At 47.0% G+C, this 16150-nt stretch overlaps 1 protein-coding gene across 2 annotated transcripts in view; it reads left to right on the top strand.

Moving 5' to 3' along the window:
• Positions 1 to 9595: 9595 nt before the first annotated feature.
• GTPBP2 (GTP binding protein 2) overlaps positions 9596 to 16150 on the top strand; it is a 30090-nt gene continuing 23535 nt past the window's right edge. The window contains exons 1-2 of one of the 2 annotated variants that reach the window (XM_089660650.1): positions 9596 to 9814; positions 14424 to 14450. In XM_089660650.1, coding sequence (XP_089516776.1) covers positions 9665 to 9814; positions 14424 to 14450 — 177 coding nt within the window. In that variant the 5' untranslated portion in view covers positions 9596 to 9664. Of the gene's footprint in view, positions 9815 to 13461; positions 13543 to 14423; positions 14451 to 16150 lie in introns of those variants that run through there. The other variant, XM_089660651.1, reaches the window with a different exon arrangement.

Consider the following 16150-nt stretch of genomic DNA (forward strand, 5'->3'; position numbering starts at 1 on the left):
TAAAAGTAGATCGGCCCAATGAGATCATGAAAGCAGAATTCTGCAGATTATATTTTATGTATCACTATTTATGTATATAGGTCATGTAATAAACAATATTATACTCATTGCTGGTCATTGTTGTGTATATCGCTCATTCTGGCTGGAAGGGTGTGGCTACAAGGTCACACGCACACCGCGTCACTTCCATTTGTACGGAAGACGTCAACACTACGTATTGCCCAACGAACAATTTTTTTTAGATTGGTTAATGTGGGCCATGATTTCGACAAACGAACGCCTCTCGGTCGTCGGATGACCGATCAGTTAATTTTCTAATCGTGTATTCCCACCTTAACAAAGGGGATGAGGGGGCGGAGGAAGCGAGAGTAAAGCTGGCCATACACGTGTAGATTTTCGTTCAAGAATTTTCATTTCAAGAATATTTGTTTGATTTTCTAATCTTTAGTGGGGTCAATTCGATGTTTGTTTTCGACCGCAGTGATGGGAAAATTCGAAGGGGCAGGAAGGAAAACTTTTCTCGATTAAACAAATTTTCGGCCAGTATAGGTGGTTATCATTCAGAAATGACATTCATTTTAAACTCAAATGTTAAAAGCAAAAAAGACAATTTTCGAATGACATTCGTCGATTCACCGAATGTTCAAAGAATTTTCGTACGACTTTTTGTACGAATATTCTCGTCCAAAAATGTACACGTGTATGGCCAGCTTAAGGAAGGGGAAGAAAGAGGGGTTAACAGAAGAGAGTAAAAAAGGGGAGTAGGGGGGTAGTGGGAGAGTAAAAAGGGCGGTCAATGGGGACGCATATAAGCAGGAAGGGGGGGGGTTGGCGGAGTAAGGGGGATGTATATAAACTCTTAGATTGTAAGCTCCTAGGATCAGGGCCCTCCTAACCCTCTTGTATTGAACTGTATTGTTGCTGTATTGTCTCCCGTTATATTGTAAAGCGCTGAGCAAACTGTTGGCGCCATAAATCCTGTATAATAATAATAATAATAATAATAATAAATCCTGTATAATAATAATATACAAATCCTGTATAAGAATAATATATAAATCCTGTATAATAATAATAATAATATATAAATCCTGTATAATAATAATATATAAATCCTGTATAATAATAATAATATATAAATCCTGTATAATAATAATAATAATAATAATATATCAATCCTGTATAATAATAATAATAATAATATATCAATCCTGTATAATAATAATAATAATAATAATATATAAATCCTGTATTATAATAATAATAATAATAATAATATATAAATCCTGTATAATAATAATAATATATAAATCCTGTATAATAATAATAATAATAATAATATATAAATCCTGTATAATAATAATATATAAATCCTGTATAATAATAACAATAATAATAATAATATAAATCCTGTATAATAATAATAACCAGCCAACGAGTAATAATGGAGACAGAATTATAATCACACAGGAAGGAGACAGAATGTAGCAGAGGTTGTCTGGTTATCAGTCAAGGGGGGGGAATCAACTCTTCCAGTTGCTGCTCTAGCTGCCAGTGGCATGGAAAGGGTCAATATGACACTGTCTGCGACTCTTGGAAAAACAAAGTTTATTGTTCTTAGTGATGGAAATTGCTATGAGTCATATTGATAGAATATCAGCGGAATTACTGCTCTGTTACATCAGACTGACAGCCATAGCCCCGCCCCCTTCCCATCCACCAATGCCATACACTGGTATAATGTCAACAAAGTTACTTCTTTGTTACATCAGACTGACAACCATAGCCCCTCCCCCTTCTTATTTACCCAATGATAGACAGGTCTTATGCTGGTCACGTATTGGTCATATACTGGTCAAGTTGTGGTCATATGCTGGTATTATACTGGTGTTCAGGTACAGGTCATGTACTAGCCATGTGCTGGTCATATACTGATCATGTACTGCTACTGCTCAAGTACTGGTCATCAACTGGTCATGTACTGGTAATATATTGGTCTTTTACTGGTTGGATACCGGTCATGATGTACTAGTTGGAAACTGGTCATTTACTGGTTGAATACTGGTCATGTATTGGTCATTTAGTAGTTTGATACTGGTCATGTATTGGTCATTTAGTTAGATACTGGTCGTGTATTGGTCATTTAGTAGTTAGATACTGGTCATGTATTGGTCATTTAGTAGTTGGATACTGGTCATGTATTGGTCATTTAGTAGTTGGATACTGGTCATGTATTGGTCATTTAGTAGTTGGATACTGGTCGTGTATTGGTCATTTAGTTAGATACTGGTCATGTATTGGTCATTTAGTAGTTGGATACTGGTCGTGTGTTGGTCATTTAGTAGTTGGATACTGGTCGTATATTGGTCATTTAGTAGTTGGATACTGGTTGTGTATTGGTCATTTAGTTAGATACTGGTCGTGTATTGGTCATTTAGTAGTTGGATACTGGTCGTGTATTGGTCATTTAGTTAGATACTGATCGTGTATTGGTCATTTAGTAGTTGGATACTGGTCGTGTATTGGTCATTTAGTAGTTGGATACTGGTCGTGTATTGGTCAGTTAGTAGTTGGATACTGGTCGTGTATTGGTCAGTTAGTAGTTGGATACTGGTCGTGTATTGGTCATTTAGCAGTTAGTGCTGAAGAAGTGCACACTCACCAGAACGCACAGGTATATGAGCGTTTTAAATATAGATTCCCCTTAGAATCATCAGCTGGACACGATATGATGGTGTGACAGCCTCCTTCCAGAGCTCCTAGATGTTTCTCTGTAGTCCCTTGGTAGGTGACCTGCGGACTTCTCCTTAAGATTTGTATACGATTCTTACCCCGCAGAGAGATGAGTGACTAAAATGGATACTCCCCAAGGGAGTCAAAACAAAACGTATCCATAGTGTAGTAGGTCATTTAAAAGAATTTATTGAAATCTCAGCAGTCCGTGTACACGGCAGTGTATAAACAATGTGGACTAACTGTCCAATGGTAAAGATGGCCGCCGGAGCTCCACGATGCTCCGGCGGTATGACGTCACGGCGTTCCTGGCTCCTCCTACGCGTTTCGTGCACACGCACGTCGTCTGGGGGGATTTGCCACTTCACACTCAGCCCTCAGTGCTCCCAGCCCCGTCTCTCCTCCCTCTGTGTACACAGAGGGAGGAGAGACGGGGCTGGGAGCACTGAGGGCTGAGTGTGAAGTGGCAAATCCCCCCAGACGACGTGCGTGTGCACGAAACGCGTAGGAGGAGCCAGGAACGCCGTGACGTCATACCGCCGGAGCATCGTGGAGCTCCGGCGGCCATCTTTACCATTGGACGGTTAGTCCACATTGTTTATACACTGCCGTGTACACGGACTGCTGAGATTTCAATAAATTCTTTTAAATGACCTACTACACTATGGATACGTTTTGTTTTGACTCCCTTGGGGAGTATCCATTTTAGTCACTCATCTCTCTGCGGGGTAAGAATCGTATACAAATCTTAAGGAGAAGTCCGCAGGTCACCTACCAAGGGACTACAGAGAAACATCTAGGAGCTCTGGAAGGAGGCTGTCACACCATCATATCGTGTCCAGCTGATGATTCTAAGGGGAATCTATATTTAAAACGCTCATATACCTGTGCGTTCTGGTGAGTGTGCACTTCTTCAGCACTATTTTGCACAACGCCTGATCACCAGGAGGATACGAAATAGAGGAGAGCACTAAAGTCACCCATTTTTATGAACTGTTATATTTGTTCAGTTATCTAATATTGATTCTTTGATTTATTCAATAATATGTTCTAGTTTATAGCGCTGCATCTTTTGATTTACATTGTTTTGAGGGTGTATGGTACCTAATGTTCAGCTGCTATTCCATAGATGCGCTCGTATTTATTCTTTTTGAGTAGTTGGACACTGGTCGGGTATTGGTCATTTAGTAGTTGGATACTGGTCATGTTTTGGTCATTTAGCAGTTGGATACTGGTCGTGTATTGGTAGGGTTGCCACCTCATCCCTCTAAAACCGAACACATTAATTACACAGGTTCTGAGGCTAATTTAATGGATATAAGCCACTAAGTGAGTTAAATTACCACCTCGGTTTTAAAGGGATGACATGGTAACCCTATGTATTGGTCAGTTAGTAGTTGGATACTGGTCGTGTATTGGTCATTTAGCAGTTTGACACTGGTCGTGTATTGGTCATTTAGTAGTTGGATACTGGTCGTGTATTGGTCATTTATTAGTTGGATGCTGGTCATGTCACAGCAGTGAAGGTGAATGGAAATACCCGGAAGATACAGTGGATATAAAAAGTCTACACACCCCTGTAAAAATTTCAGGTTTCTGTGATGTAAAAACAATGAGACAAAGAAAATAATTTCAGAACTTTTTCCACCTTTAATGTGACCTATAAACTGTACAACTCAATTGAAAAACAAACTGAAATATTTTAGGGGGGAGTAAACATCAAAAAACTAAAATAATGCGGTTACAATAGTGTGCACACCCTCTTATAACTGGGGATGTAGCTGTGTTCAGAATTAAGCAATCACATTCAAAAGCATGCTAAATAGGAGTTGTGACGGAACGCGGCGTCCGACCCCCGCCCTTTTAACCAACTTGTGACCGAAGGACTAGCCGATCTCGCACCACGCTGTCACTTGCGTAATAATGCCACTCTCAGCTGTGCCCTGCACAATGATTTTCCAGCTCACGGGACTACAATCTACGTGCCAGCAGCCTGAGAGCGATTGTTACTGGGTCAGATTAATTATGCAATTAACTCTTCACACTGCCACCACCATCTTTTTTACAGAGAAGGAGGAATCTCACAAATCTTAGCAGTAACACTATGATTTTAGCATAAGCGTCTGTAATACACACTGTCACCGCAGACAGGGATATTCAGAGGGTTATTACATACAAGAGCACTCTTCAAGAGACAGGGATTCTTTAGCTTGCATTAAAAACTTTAGAGACAGTTTCAACACTTTTCAAAATAGGATTTATTACTAAAAAGGTCAAAATGGTGCAATTAAAATATTTACAGAAAAAGAAGTTACAAAGATATAAAGAGAACAATAAAACAACAGAGAAATAAAAGAAAGGTGTCCTTGGTTTAAGCAGAGTCCAATTGTCAGAACAAAAAGTTTGCTTGGCTCTCAAGTCTGTGAGATATTTCCTGATTGATCTTAAATGAGAGTTGTCTTTTCTCCAGCCTGTCAGTCTTTTTCTATCATATTAAAGGGGTGTCGTCTGAGAACAAATGACCAATCATCCAGTTTGGGGATGGGGTGCTAGGAGGTAACCAAGTTTATGACCAAGTCGCCTTACAATTTCATACTGTTAATAACCTCCAATAGGTACAGGTAGCATCCTAGAAACTGGCAGATTAATATTCAGAATTATATTTCAAACGCAGGGATACCAAACACAGTGTACCCTTGTCACCCAGGAGGGAAGAGACTACTTCTTCTCTCTTCTAGGTGCTAATATAGTCATGTAAGGCCTTGTTTGACTCATATTAAAATGATCTATCTGAATATATACCTAATAATAATGTGCCCAGGTCCTGCTGAACTTTATGAATTGTAAGAAAAATGTCTAGTGGAATGTATGTGTTATGGCACGCTCTAGCCCTAATGGCCTAACATGTCATGACTGACTGAGTTATTGTTTTACGATCGGGCAGAGGAAAGTGGTTTTCAAAGCAGACCCCTTGCACCAGACTAATTAGCGGTTTACAGCCCTGGAGCTTCATCTAGCTGTGTTTTATTTAGGATAAGAGGCCCTTTTGACCTCCGTTCAACTTCCAGCTATAAATTCCATTCAAAAGGGAGGAGGGAGGACAGGAGAGACAACATGGCTGAGACCTAACAAGATGGCTGTCACGTACAGCGTCCATGTCTCTATTGCGCACAATCATCACAGGAGTGACTACACACTTGCCATCATTTAAAGTGCCTCTGATTAACCCCAAATAAAGTTCAGCTGTTCTATTAGGTCTTTCCTGACATTTTCTTAGTCGCATCCTACCTCAAAAGCCATGGTCCGCAGAGAGCTTCCAAAGCATCAGAGGGATATCACTGCTAAAAGGTATCAGTCAGGAGAAGGGTACAAATGAATTTCCAAGGCATTAGATATACCATGGAACACGGTGAAGGCAGTCATCATCAAGTGCAGAAAATATGGCGCAACAGTGACATTACCAAGAACTGGACGTCCCTCCAAAATGGATGAAAATACAAGAAGAAAACTGGTCTGGGAGGCTGCCAAGAGGCCTACAGCAACACTAAAGGAGCTGCAGGAATATCTGGCAAGTCCTGGCTGTGTGGTCCATGTGACAACAATCTCCTGTATTATTCCTATGTCTGGGCTATGGGGTAGAGTGGCAAGACGGAAGCCTTTTCTCACAAAGAAAAACATCCGAGCCCGGCTAAATTTGGTGGAACTTTTTGACCATAATTCCAAAAGATATGTTTGGCACAAAAACAACACTGCACATCACCAGAGGAACACCATACCCACTGTGAAGCACGGTGGTGGCAGCATCATGCTTTGGGGATGTTTTTTTTTAGCTGGAACTGGGGCCTTAGTCAAGGTGGAGGGAATTATGAACAGTTCCAAATACCAGTCAATATCGGCACAAACCCTTCAGGCTTCTGCTAGAAAGCTGAACATGAAGAGGAACTTCATCTTCCAGCATGACAACGACCCAAAGCATACATCCAAATCAACAAAGCAATGGCTTCACCAGAAGAAGATGAAAGTTTTGGCATGGCCCAGCCAGAGCCAGACCTGAATCCGATGAAAAATCTGTGGGGTGATCTGAAGAGGGCTGTGCACAGGAGATGCCCTCGCAATCTGACAGATTTGGAGTGTTTTTTCCAAGGAAAAGCGGGCAAATATTGCCAAGTCAAGATGTGCCATGCTACTAGACTCCTCCCCAAAAAGTGCTGGAATAAAATCAAAAGGGGCTTCAACAAAGGATTAGTGTAAGGGTGTGCACACTTATGCAACTATATTATTTTAGCTTTTTATTTTTACTTCCCTCCATCTAAAAGATTTCAGTTTGTTTTTCAATTGAGTTGCACAGTTGATAGGTCACATTAAAGGTCTCATTTTTTTACATCACAGAAACTGGATATTTTAACAGGGGTGTGTAGACTTTTTATATCCACTGTACATTTCTTCCTGTGTGGACGGCTTCAAGGGACAAATGCAGTGTGACATTCAGGGGCGGACTGACCATTCGAGCACTCGGGCACTGCTCGAGGGCCCGGGGTCAGTAGGGGGCCCTATGACATGCCCCTGGTACCTTTTATAGGCATTTTTGGGTGTGCTTTGAGTGTGGGCAAGGACACAGGGGCCCCATGATCCCCTATTGCCCGGGGGCCCCATGAGTTGTCAGTCCATCCCTGCTGACATCAGAGTTAGACATGTCTGTGATCATTCAGAATAAAGGTGTGATGGTCCATATATTATCCAACCCATTCCCTTCTACAGGAGGAAATCATTCTATGTGCATACTGAGATACAGGGGAACAGTAATGGATGTGACGCAGAGGGAGAAAAGGGTATCATTTTGGTGCACATTGGATTATAAGGGGGACAGTAACACATAGAGAGGGGGAGGAAAGGCATTTGGGGTGCACACTAGGTCATGGGGGGAAAGAAATGGATGTGAAACAGATGGAGGAGGAGGGGAAGGGAAGCCATTCTTGATGCACACTGGTTTATGGGGGACAGTCAGGGATGTGACACAGATGGAGCAAGAGGAAAGTCATTCTGGGTGCATGCTGGGTTAATGGGGGGGGGGCAGTAATGGATATGACACACGGAGGATGGGGGAGGAATCATGGATGCAGTCTAGGTAACTGGGGACTGGGGAGGGGAATCTGGGTACACCCTGGGTTAAGGGGGTACAGTAATAGATGTGACACATGGGGGGAACTAGGAAGTAATTCTGGGTGCACACTGGGTTATGGGCGAACAGTAATGGATGTGACACACGGGGAACTAGGAAGTCATTCTGGGTGCACACTGGGTTATTGGGTGGGAGGACACAGTAATGGATGTGACATACAGAAAGGAAGAGGAAAGTCATTCTGAATGCACACTGGATTATGGGGGGACAGTAATGGATGTGACACACAGGGGGAACTAGGAAGTCATTCTGAGTGCACACTGGATTATGGGGTGGGGGGGACAGTAATGGATGTGGCATACAGAGAGGAGGAGGAAAGTCATTCTGAATGCACACTGGATTATGGGGGTACAGTAATCGATGTGACACACAGGGGGAACTAGGAAGTCATTCTGGGTGCACACTGGGGTATGGGGTGGGGGGACACGGTAATGGATGTGACATACAGAGAGGAGGAGGAAAGTAATTCTGAATGCACACTGGATTATGGGGGAACAGTAATGGATGTGACACACAGGGGGAACTAGGAAGTCATTCTAGGTGCACACTGGGTTATTGGGTGGGGGGACACAGTAATGGATGTGACATACAGAGAGGAGGAAGAAAGTCATTCTAAATACACAGAGGTCATTCTGGATACCGTCTAGGTTACTGGGGGGGGGGGGCAGTAATAGATGTGACACACAGGAAAGATAGGGAAGTCATTATGTGAGCACACTGGGTTATGGTGGTAGAGGACTGGGTTACTTGGGGGACAGTAATAAATATGACACAAGGGAGGATGCGGGAAATCATTCTGGATGCACACTGGGTTATTGGGAGGGGGCAGTGATAAATGTGACACAAAGGGAGGATGGGGGAAGGGATTCTGGGTGCACACTGGGTTATTGGGAGGGGGCAGTGATAAATGTGACACAAAGGGAGGATGGGGGAAGGGATTCTGGGTGCACACAGGGAGGATGGGGGAAGGGATTCTGGGTGCACACTGGGTTATTGGGAGGGGGCAGTGATAAATGTGACACAAAGGGAGGATGGGGGAAGGGATTTTGGGTGCACACTGGGTTATTGGGAGGGGGCAGTGATAAATGTGACACAAAGCGAGGATGGGGGAAGGGATTCTGGGTGCACACTGGGTTATTGGGAGGGGACAGTGATAAATGTGACACAAAGGGAGGATGGGGGAAATCATTCTAGGTGAACACAGAGTTATTGGGAGGGGGCAGCAATACATGTGACACAAAAGGATGGGGGAAGGGATTCTGGGTGCACACTGGGTTAGGGGGGACAGTAATGGATTTGACACAGAGAAGATGGAAGTCATTCTAAGCGCACACTGGGCTATGGGGAGCAGTAACAAATGTGACACATAAAGAGGATGAGGGGAGGGATCTTGGCTTGCTGGGGGGCCGTACTTTGTGCTACACACGTCCAGTCTCCTCCCATCATACCCCGCGTGCCTGATGCAATGGCATGTAGGCGTGGCCCATGTCCCCTCAGTTATGGTGGGCGTGGTTGTTAGACTCCGCGGAAGCACCGGCCGGTTAGGCGGAGCAGTACTGGGGTGGGCGTGGTTATCAGAAAATCCAAACAAGCCAACGGTGTGTTGTTGGTGGGCGGGGTGCTGAGAGCGAAAACCGGTGACTGGTCAATGGGCGGGATCTTTCTGGGAGCGGAGAGCGGTGATTGGCGGAGGGGTGTGACCGGGCCTGCTCGGTATCCCCGGCCGGTGGGTAGCGGGAAGCAGAGGAGAGGATGGAGCCGCGGCTGTTGGAGTTGTTCGGAGGCGGTGGGGGGAGAGGGAAGAGCGGAGCCCGGAGCAAGAAACCCGCCAAGGGCAGGAACCGAGCGGGAGGAGCCGGGGGCAGCAAGAGCCACAACAACCCCCCCTACCTGCCACCTGAGGTAATAATATCGCCAATACCTGTTCCCTGAGGTAACAGCTGCCCCCTGAGGTAATAATAACGCCAATACCTGTCCTCTGAGGTAATAATGCCCCCCATACCCGTCCTCTGAGGTAATAATGCCCCCAATACCTGTCCTCTGAGGTAATAATAACGCCAATACCCGTCCTCTGAGGTAATAATGCCCCCAATACCCGTCCTCTGAGGTAATAATGCCCCCAATACCTGTCCTCTGAGGTAATAATAACGCCAATACCCGTCCTCTGAGGTAATAATGCCCCCAATACCCATCCTCTGAGGTAATAATGCCCCCCATACCCATCCTCTGAGGTAATAATGTCCCCAATACCCGTCCCCTGAGGTAATAATGTCCCCAATACCCGTCCCCTGAGGTAATAATGTCCCCAATACCTGTCCCCTGAGGTAATAATGCCCCCAATACCTGTCCTCTGAGGTAATAATGCCCCCAATACCTGTCCTCTGAGGTAATAATGCCCCCCATACCTGTCCTCTGAGGTAATAATGCCCCCCATACCCGTCCCCTGAGGTAATAATGTCCCCAATACCCGTCCTCTGAGGTAATAATGCCCCCAATACCCGTCCCCTGAGGTAATAACGCCCCCCATACCCGTCCTCTGAGGTAATAACGCCCCCCATACCCGTCCCCTGAGGTAATAACGCCCCCCATACCCGTCCCCTGAGGTAATAACGCCCCCCATACCCGTCCCCTGAGGTAATAACGCCCCCCAATACCTGTCCTCTGAGGTAATAATGCCCCCATACCTGCCCTTTGAGGTAATAATGCCCCCCATACCCGTCCTCTGAAGTAGTAATGCCCCCAGTACCCGTCCCCTGAGGTAATAATGCCCCCCATACCCATCCCCTGAGGTAATAATGCCCCCCATACCCGTCCCCTGAGGTAAAAATGCCCCCCATACCCGTCCCCTGAGGTAGTAATGCCCCCCATACCCGTCCCCTGAGGTAATAATGCCCCCCGAACCCGTCCTCTGAGGTAGTAATGCCCCCCATACCCGTCCTCTGAGGTAGTAATGCCCCCCATACCCGTCCTCTGAGGTAATAATGCCCCCCATACCCGTCCTCTGCGGTAATAATGCCCCCAATACCCGTCCCCTGAGGTAACAAAGCACCCCCGTCCCTTCAGGTAATAATGCCCCCAGTACCTGTCCCCTGAGGTAATAATACCCTCAGTTCCTGTCCCCCGAGGTAATAATACCCTCAGTTCCTGTCCCCCGAGGTAATAATACCCCCAGTACCTGTCCCCTGAGGTAATAATACCCTCAGTTCCTGTCCCCCGAGGTAATAATACCCCCAGTACCTGTCTCCTGAGGTAATAATACCCCCAGTACCTGTCCCCCGAGGTAATAATACCCCCAGTACCTGTCTCCTGAGGTAATAATACCCCCAGTTCTTGTCCCCTGAGGTAATAAGAATACCTTTTAACCTGTCTTCTGAGGTAATAATACCCCCCCCCCCCACACACACACTAGATATGTGGGGTAATAATGCCCCCCTTACTCGGTAATAATACCCCTATAACCTGTTATTTGAGACATTAATACTCCCTACTATTCTTTTGAGTTAGTAATACTACCCCCCCCCCTCCTTAAACACACAAGTTCTGTGGTGTAGTGTTGGCTCTGTGATCAGTGAGAGGTGACAGTGTTGTGTGTGCTGTGTGATCAGTGAGCGGTGACAGTGTTGTGTGTGCTCTGTGATCAGTGAGCGGTGACAGTGTTGTGTTGGCTCTGTGATCAGTGAGCGGTGACAGTGTTGTGTGTGCTCTGTGATCAGTGAGCGGTGACAGTGTTGCGTTGGCTGTGTGATCAGTGAGTGGTGACAGTGTTTCGTTGGCTGTGTGATCAGTGAGCGGTGACAGTGTTTCGTTGGCTGTGTGATCAGTGAGCGCTGACAGTGTTTCGTTGGCTGTGTGATCAGTGAGCGCTGACAGTGTTTTGTTGGCTGTGTGATCAGTGAGCGCTGACAGTGTTGTGTGTGATCAGTGAGCGCTGACAGTGTTGTGTTGGCTGTGTGATCAGTGAGAGGTGACAGTGTTGTGTTGGCTCTGTGATCAGTGAGCGGTGACAGTGTTGTGTTGGCTCTGTGATTTGTGACCGGTGACAGTGTTGTGTGTGCTGTGTGATCAGTGAGCGGTGACAGTGTTTCGTTGGCTGTGTGATCAGTAAGAGGTGACAGTGTTGCGTTGGCTGTGTGATCAGTGAGCGGTGACAGTGTTGCGTTGGCTGTGTGATCAGTGAGCGGTGACAGTGTTTCGTTGGCTGTGTGATCAGTGAGAGGTGACAGTGTTTCGTTGGCTGTGTGATCAGTGAGAGGTGACAGTGTTTCGTTGGCTCTGTGATCTGTGAGCGGTGACAGTGTTGCGTTGGCTGTGTGATCAGTGAGCACTGACAGTGTTGTGTGTGCTGTGTGATCAGTGAGCGGTGACAGTGTTTCGTTGGCTGTGTGATCAGTGAGAGGTGACAGTGTTGCGTTGGCTGTGTGATCAGTGAGCGCTGACAGTGTTGTGTGTGCTGTGTGATCAGTGAGCGGTGACAGTGTTGCGTTGGCTGTGTGATCAGTGAGCGGTGACAGTGTTGCGTTGGCTGTGTGATCAGTGAGCGGTGACAGTGTTGCGTTGGCTGTGTGATCAGTGAGCGGTGACAGTGTTGCGTTGGCTCTGTGATCAGTGAGCGGTGACAGTGTTGCGTTGGCTGTGTGATCAGTGAGCGGTGACAGTGTTGTGTTGGCTCTGTGATCAGTGAGCGGTGACAGTGTTGTGTTGGCTCTGTGATCAATGAGCGGTGACAGTGTTGCGTTGGCTCTGTGATCAGTGAGCGGTGACAGTGTTGCGTTGGCTGTGTGATCAGTGATCGGTGACAGTGTTGCGTTGGCTCTGTGATCAGTGAGCGGTGACAGTGTTGCGTTGGCTGTGTGATCAGTGAGCGGTGACAGTGTTGTGTTGGCTCTGTGATCAGTGAGCGGTGACAGTGTTGTGTTGGCTCTGTGATCAATGAGCGGTGACAGTGTTGCGTTGGCTCTGTGATCAGTGAGCGGTGACAGTGTTGCGTTGGCTGTGTGATCAGTGAGCGGTGACAGTGTTGCGTTGGCTCTGTGATCAGTGAGCGGTGACAGTGTTGTGTTGGCTCTGTGATCAGTGAGCGGTGACAGTGTTGTGTTGGCTCTGTGATCAGTGAGCGGTGACAGTGTTGTGTTGGCTCTGTGAGCGGTGACAGTGTTGTGTTGGCTCTGTGATCAGTGAGCGGTGACAGTGTTGTGTTGGCTCTGTGATCAGTGAGCGGTGACAGTGTTGTGTTGGCTCTGTGAGCGGTGACAGTGTTGTGTTGGCTCTGTGAGCGGTGAGCGGTGACAGTGTTGTGTTGGCTCTGTGATCAGTGAGCGGTGACAGTGTTGTGTTGGCTCTGTGATCAGTGAGCGGTGACAGTGTTGTGTTGGCTCTGTACCAGTGTTTGTGCTGTTTGCTGTGACTCAAATAACTGGGAGATCAGCTGATGGTTGTGTACTCGGGAGACGTGTCCATACTTGTCTGCTGTACAGAATATTTATAGATGGGGCCAGGTCTGTGTGGGTGCTATATATAGATCGCTGTGTGTAAACACTGACTTGCTGGGCATTGCTGGCCATATCAGCGGGCAGAGGAGCTGACAATCTCCTTCCACTGTCTGTACACAGGATGGAGTCGGCAGTCAGAGAGTTAAGTGTCAGACAGGGAACCTGGTGACGTGTCCCCTCCCCCTCCCTCATCTGCCCCACACTGATATCCCAACTGTGCTATTAACCCCTGCCTGTCTACCCTGTATCCCCAGTATTAACCCCTGCCTGTCTACCCTGTATCCCCATCATTAACCCCTGCCTGACACTGATGCCTCCATCATTAACCCCTGCCTGACACTGATGCCTCCATCATTAACCCCTGCCTGACACGGATGTCTCCATCATTAACCCCTGCCTGTCTACCCTGTATCCCCAGCATTAACCCCTGCCTGTCTACCCTGTATCCCCAGCATTAACCCCTGCCTGTCTACCCTGTATCCCCATCATTAACCCCTGCCTGACACTGATGCCTCCATCATTAACCCCTGCCTGACACGGATGTCTCCATCATTAACCCCTGCCTGACACGGATGTCTCCATCATTAACCCCTGGCTGACTTCCTGTCATTGATGTCCCCTTAGTTAACACTGTATGTCAGTAGCCCCATGTGTTCATTTAGGGGTGACATTGGCTCTACTAGGATGTTCCCCGACCCTCAGACAGTATTTGCCCCTTCTGCAGTATTTTGTGACACACCCAGAGGTGGAGCCTTGGTTCCCACCTGTTAACCCCTTCCTGACATATTGATGGTCACGCTGTCATCTCTGGCTCTGCCTGTTTATGGTGTCCAAGATTAACCCCTGCATGACTCACCAGAAACAAGAATGATAATTGTTAATGACTGTAATTCAGGCTCGTTAATTACCACACAGGAAATCCCTGAAGTGACTTGTCATTTGTTGTGAGATTAACCTTTGTGTTGCTGCATGTTGTGAGATTGGTGTTCAGGGGTCTGACTGAGTGTTCTGTTTTGTTTCAGGCAGAGGAAGGGAACATTGAGTATAAGGTTGGTATCTGTACTCCTCCTTCCTAACCTCCCTCCCTCACTGTCTGTCACCTCTGGACCTTCCCCTGTGCCTAGGATACCCATTTCATGTGACTCCTGCTTCCTTACCACCTCATTGTCTCACCTCAGGATTTTCTGCATGCATAGGCTACCCATATGTGACTCATCCTTCATGACCTCCCTCTCTCTGTCACCTCTGGACCTTCCCCTGTGCCTAGGCTGCCCCTATTGTGCATCTCCTGCTTCCTGACTTGACTTCCTCTTTGTGTCACCTCTTGACCTTCTTTTATGCCTAGGCTGTCCATATCATGTGACTCCTCAATCCTAACCACCCTCACTGTCTGTCACCTCTGGACCTTCCCTTGTGCCTAGACTACCTGAATCATGTGACGACTCCTCCCTAACTTCCCTTTCTGTCTGTCACCTCTGGCCCTTCCCATGTGCCTAGGCTATCTGAATCATGTGATACATTGTAAAGCGCTGTGCAAACTGTTGACGCTATATTATTATTATACAGTATTTATAAAGCGCCAACAGTTCGCTCAGCGCTGTACATTACAAAGGTGGACAGAACATGTGACAGAACAATACCAATACAATGCAAAACGTGAGGGGATCAAGGGCCCTGCTCTTTCGAGCTTACAATCTAGGAGGGAGGGGATGGTGGCACAGGAGGAGATAGCTGTGGGGGATGGAGTGGTAGGAAGAGTGGAGGAGGTTGGCAAGTTAGCAAGGGGTGGGGTAGGCTTTCCTGCAGAGGTGGGTTTTCAGGGCGCGCCTAAAGGAGAGGAGAGTAGGTGATAGTCTGATGGGTTGGGGCAGGGAGTTCCAGAGGATGGGTGACACCCTGGAGAAATCCTGGAGGCGGGCATGGGAGGAGGAGACCAGGGAACTAGAGAGAAGGAGGTCTTGTGAGGAGCGGAGTGTGTGTGTTGGGCAGTACTTGGATATTAGGTCAGTGATGTAGTTCGGGGCAGTATGGTGGACGGCTTTGTACGTCAGTGTTAGGATTTTGAATTTGATCCATTGTGCAATCGGAAGCCAGTGGAGGGATTGGCAGAGGGGGGTGGCGGAGATGGAGCGGTTGGAAAGGTGAATGAGTCTGGCAGCCGTATTCAGGATCGACTGAAGCGGGGATAGCCTGTGGCAAGGCAGGCCAGTGAGGAGGGAGTTGCAGTAGTCGAGTCGTGATATGATGAGGGAGTGGATGAGATATGATGAGGGAGTGGATGAGCTGTTTAGTGGTTTCTGGGGTTAGGAACGTGCGGATTTTGGCGATGTTGCGGAGGCGGAGTCTGCACGAGTTTGTTAGTGATTGGACTTGGGGCTGGAAGGATAGGTTGGAGTCCAGAATGACACCAAGTACTCTGGCCTGCGGGGCGGGTTTGATGGTGGCATTGTTGGATGTGATGGAGAAGTCAGTGGGGGGTGGTGTGCAGGCTGGGGGGAAGACTAGGAGCTCGGTTTTGGAGAGGTTCAGTTTAAGGAAGTGGAGCGACATCCAGTCTGATATGTCGCTCAGTAGGTGTGTGATTCGGGCGGAGACCGAGGGGGTGAGGTGGGGGGTTGAGCGAGAGATTTGTGTATCGTCGGCATAGAGGTGGTAGTTGAAGCCGTGAGAGTGTATGAGTTGGCCAAGGGAGGAGGTGTAGATGGAGAAGAGAAGGGGCCCAAGGACGGAACCTTGAGGAACCCCAACA

This window comes from Staurois parvus, unplaced genomic scaffold, assembly GCF_062004578.1.
Source record: "Staurois parvus isolate SC_StPar_1 unplaced genomic scaffold, SC_StPar_1.0 ptg001257l, whole genome shotgun sequence".
NCBI lineage: Eukaryota > Metazoa > Chordata > Amphibia > Anura > Ranidae > Staurois > Staurois parvus.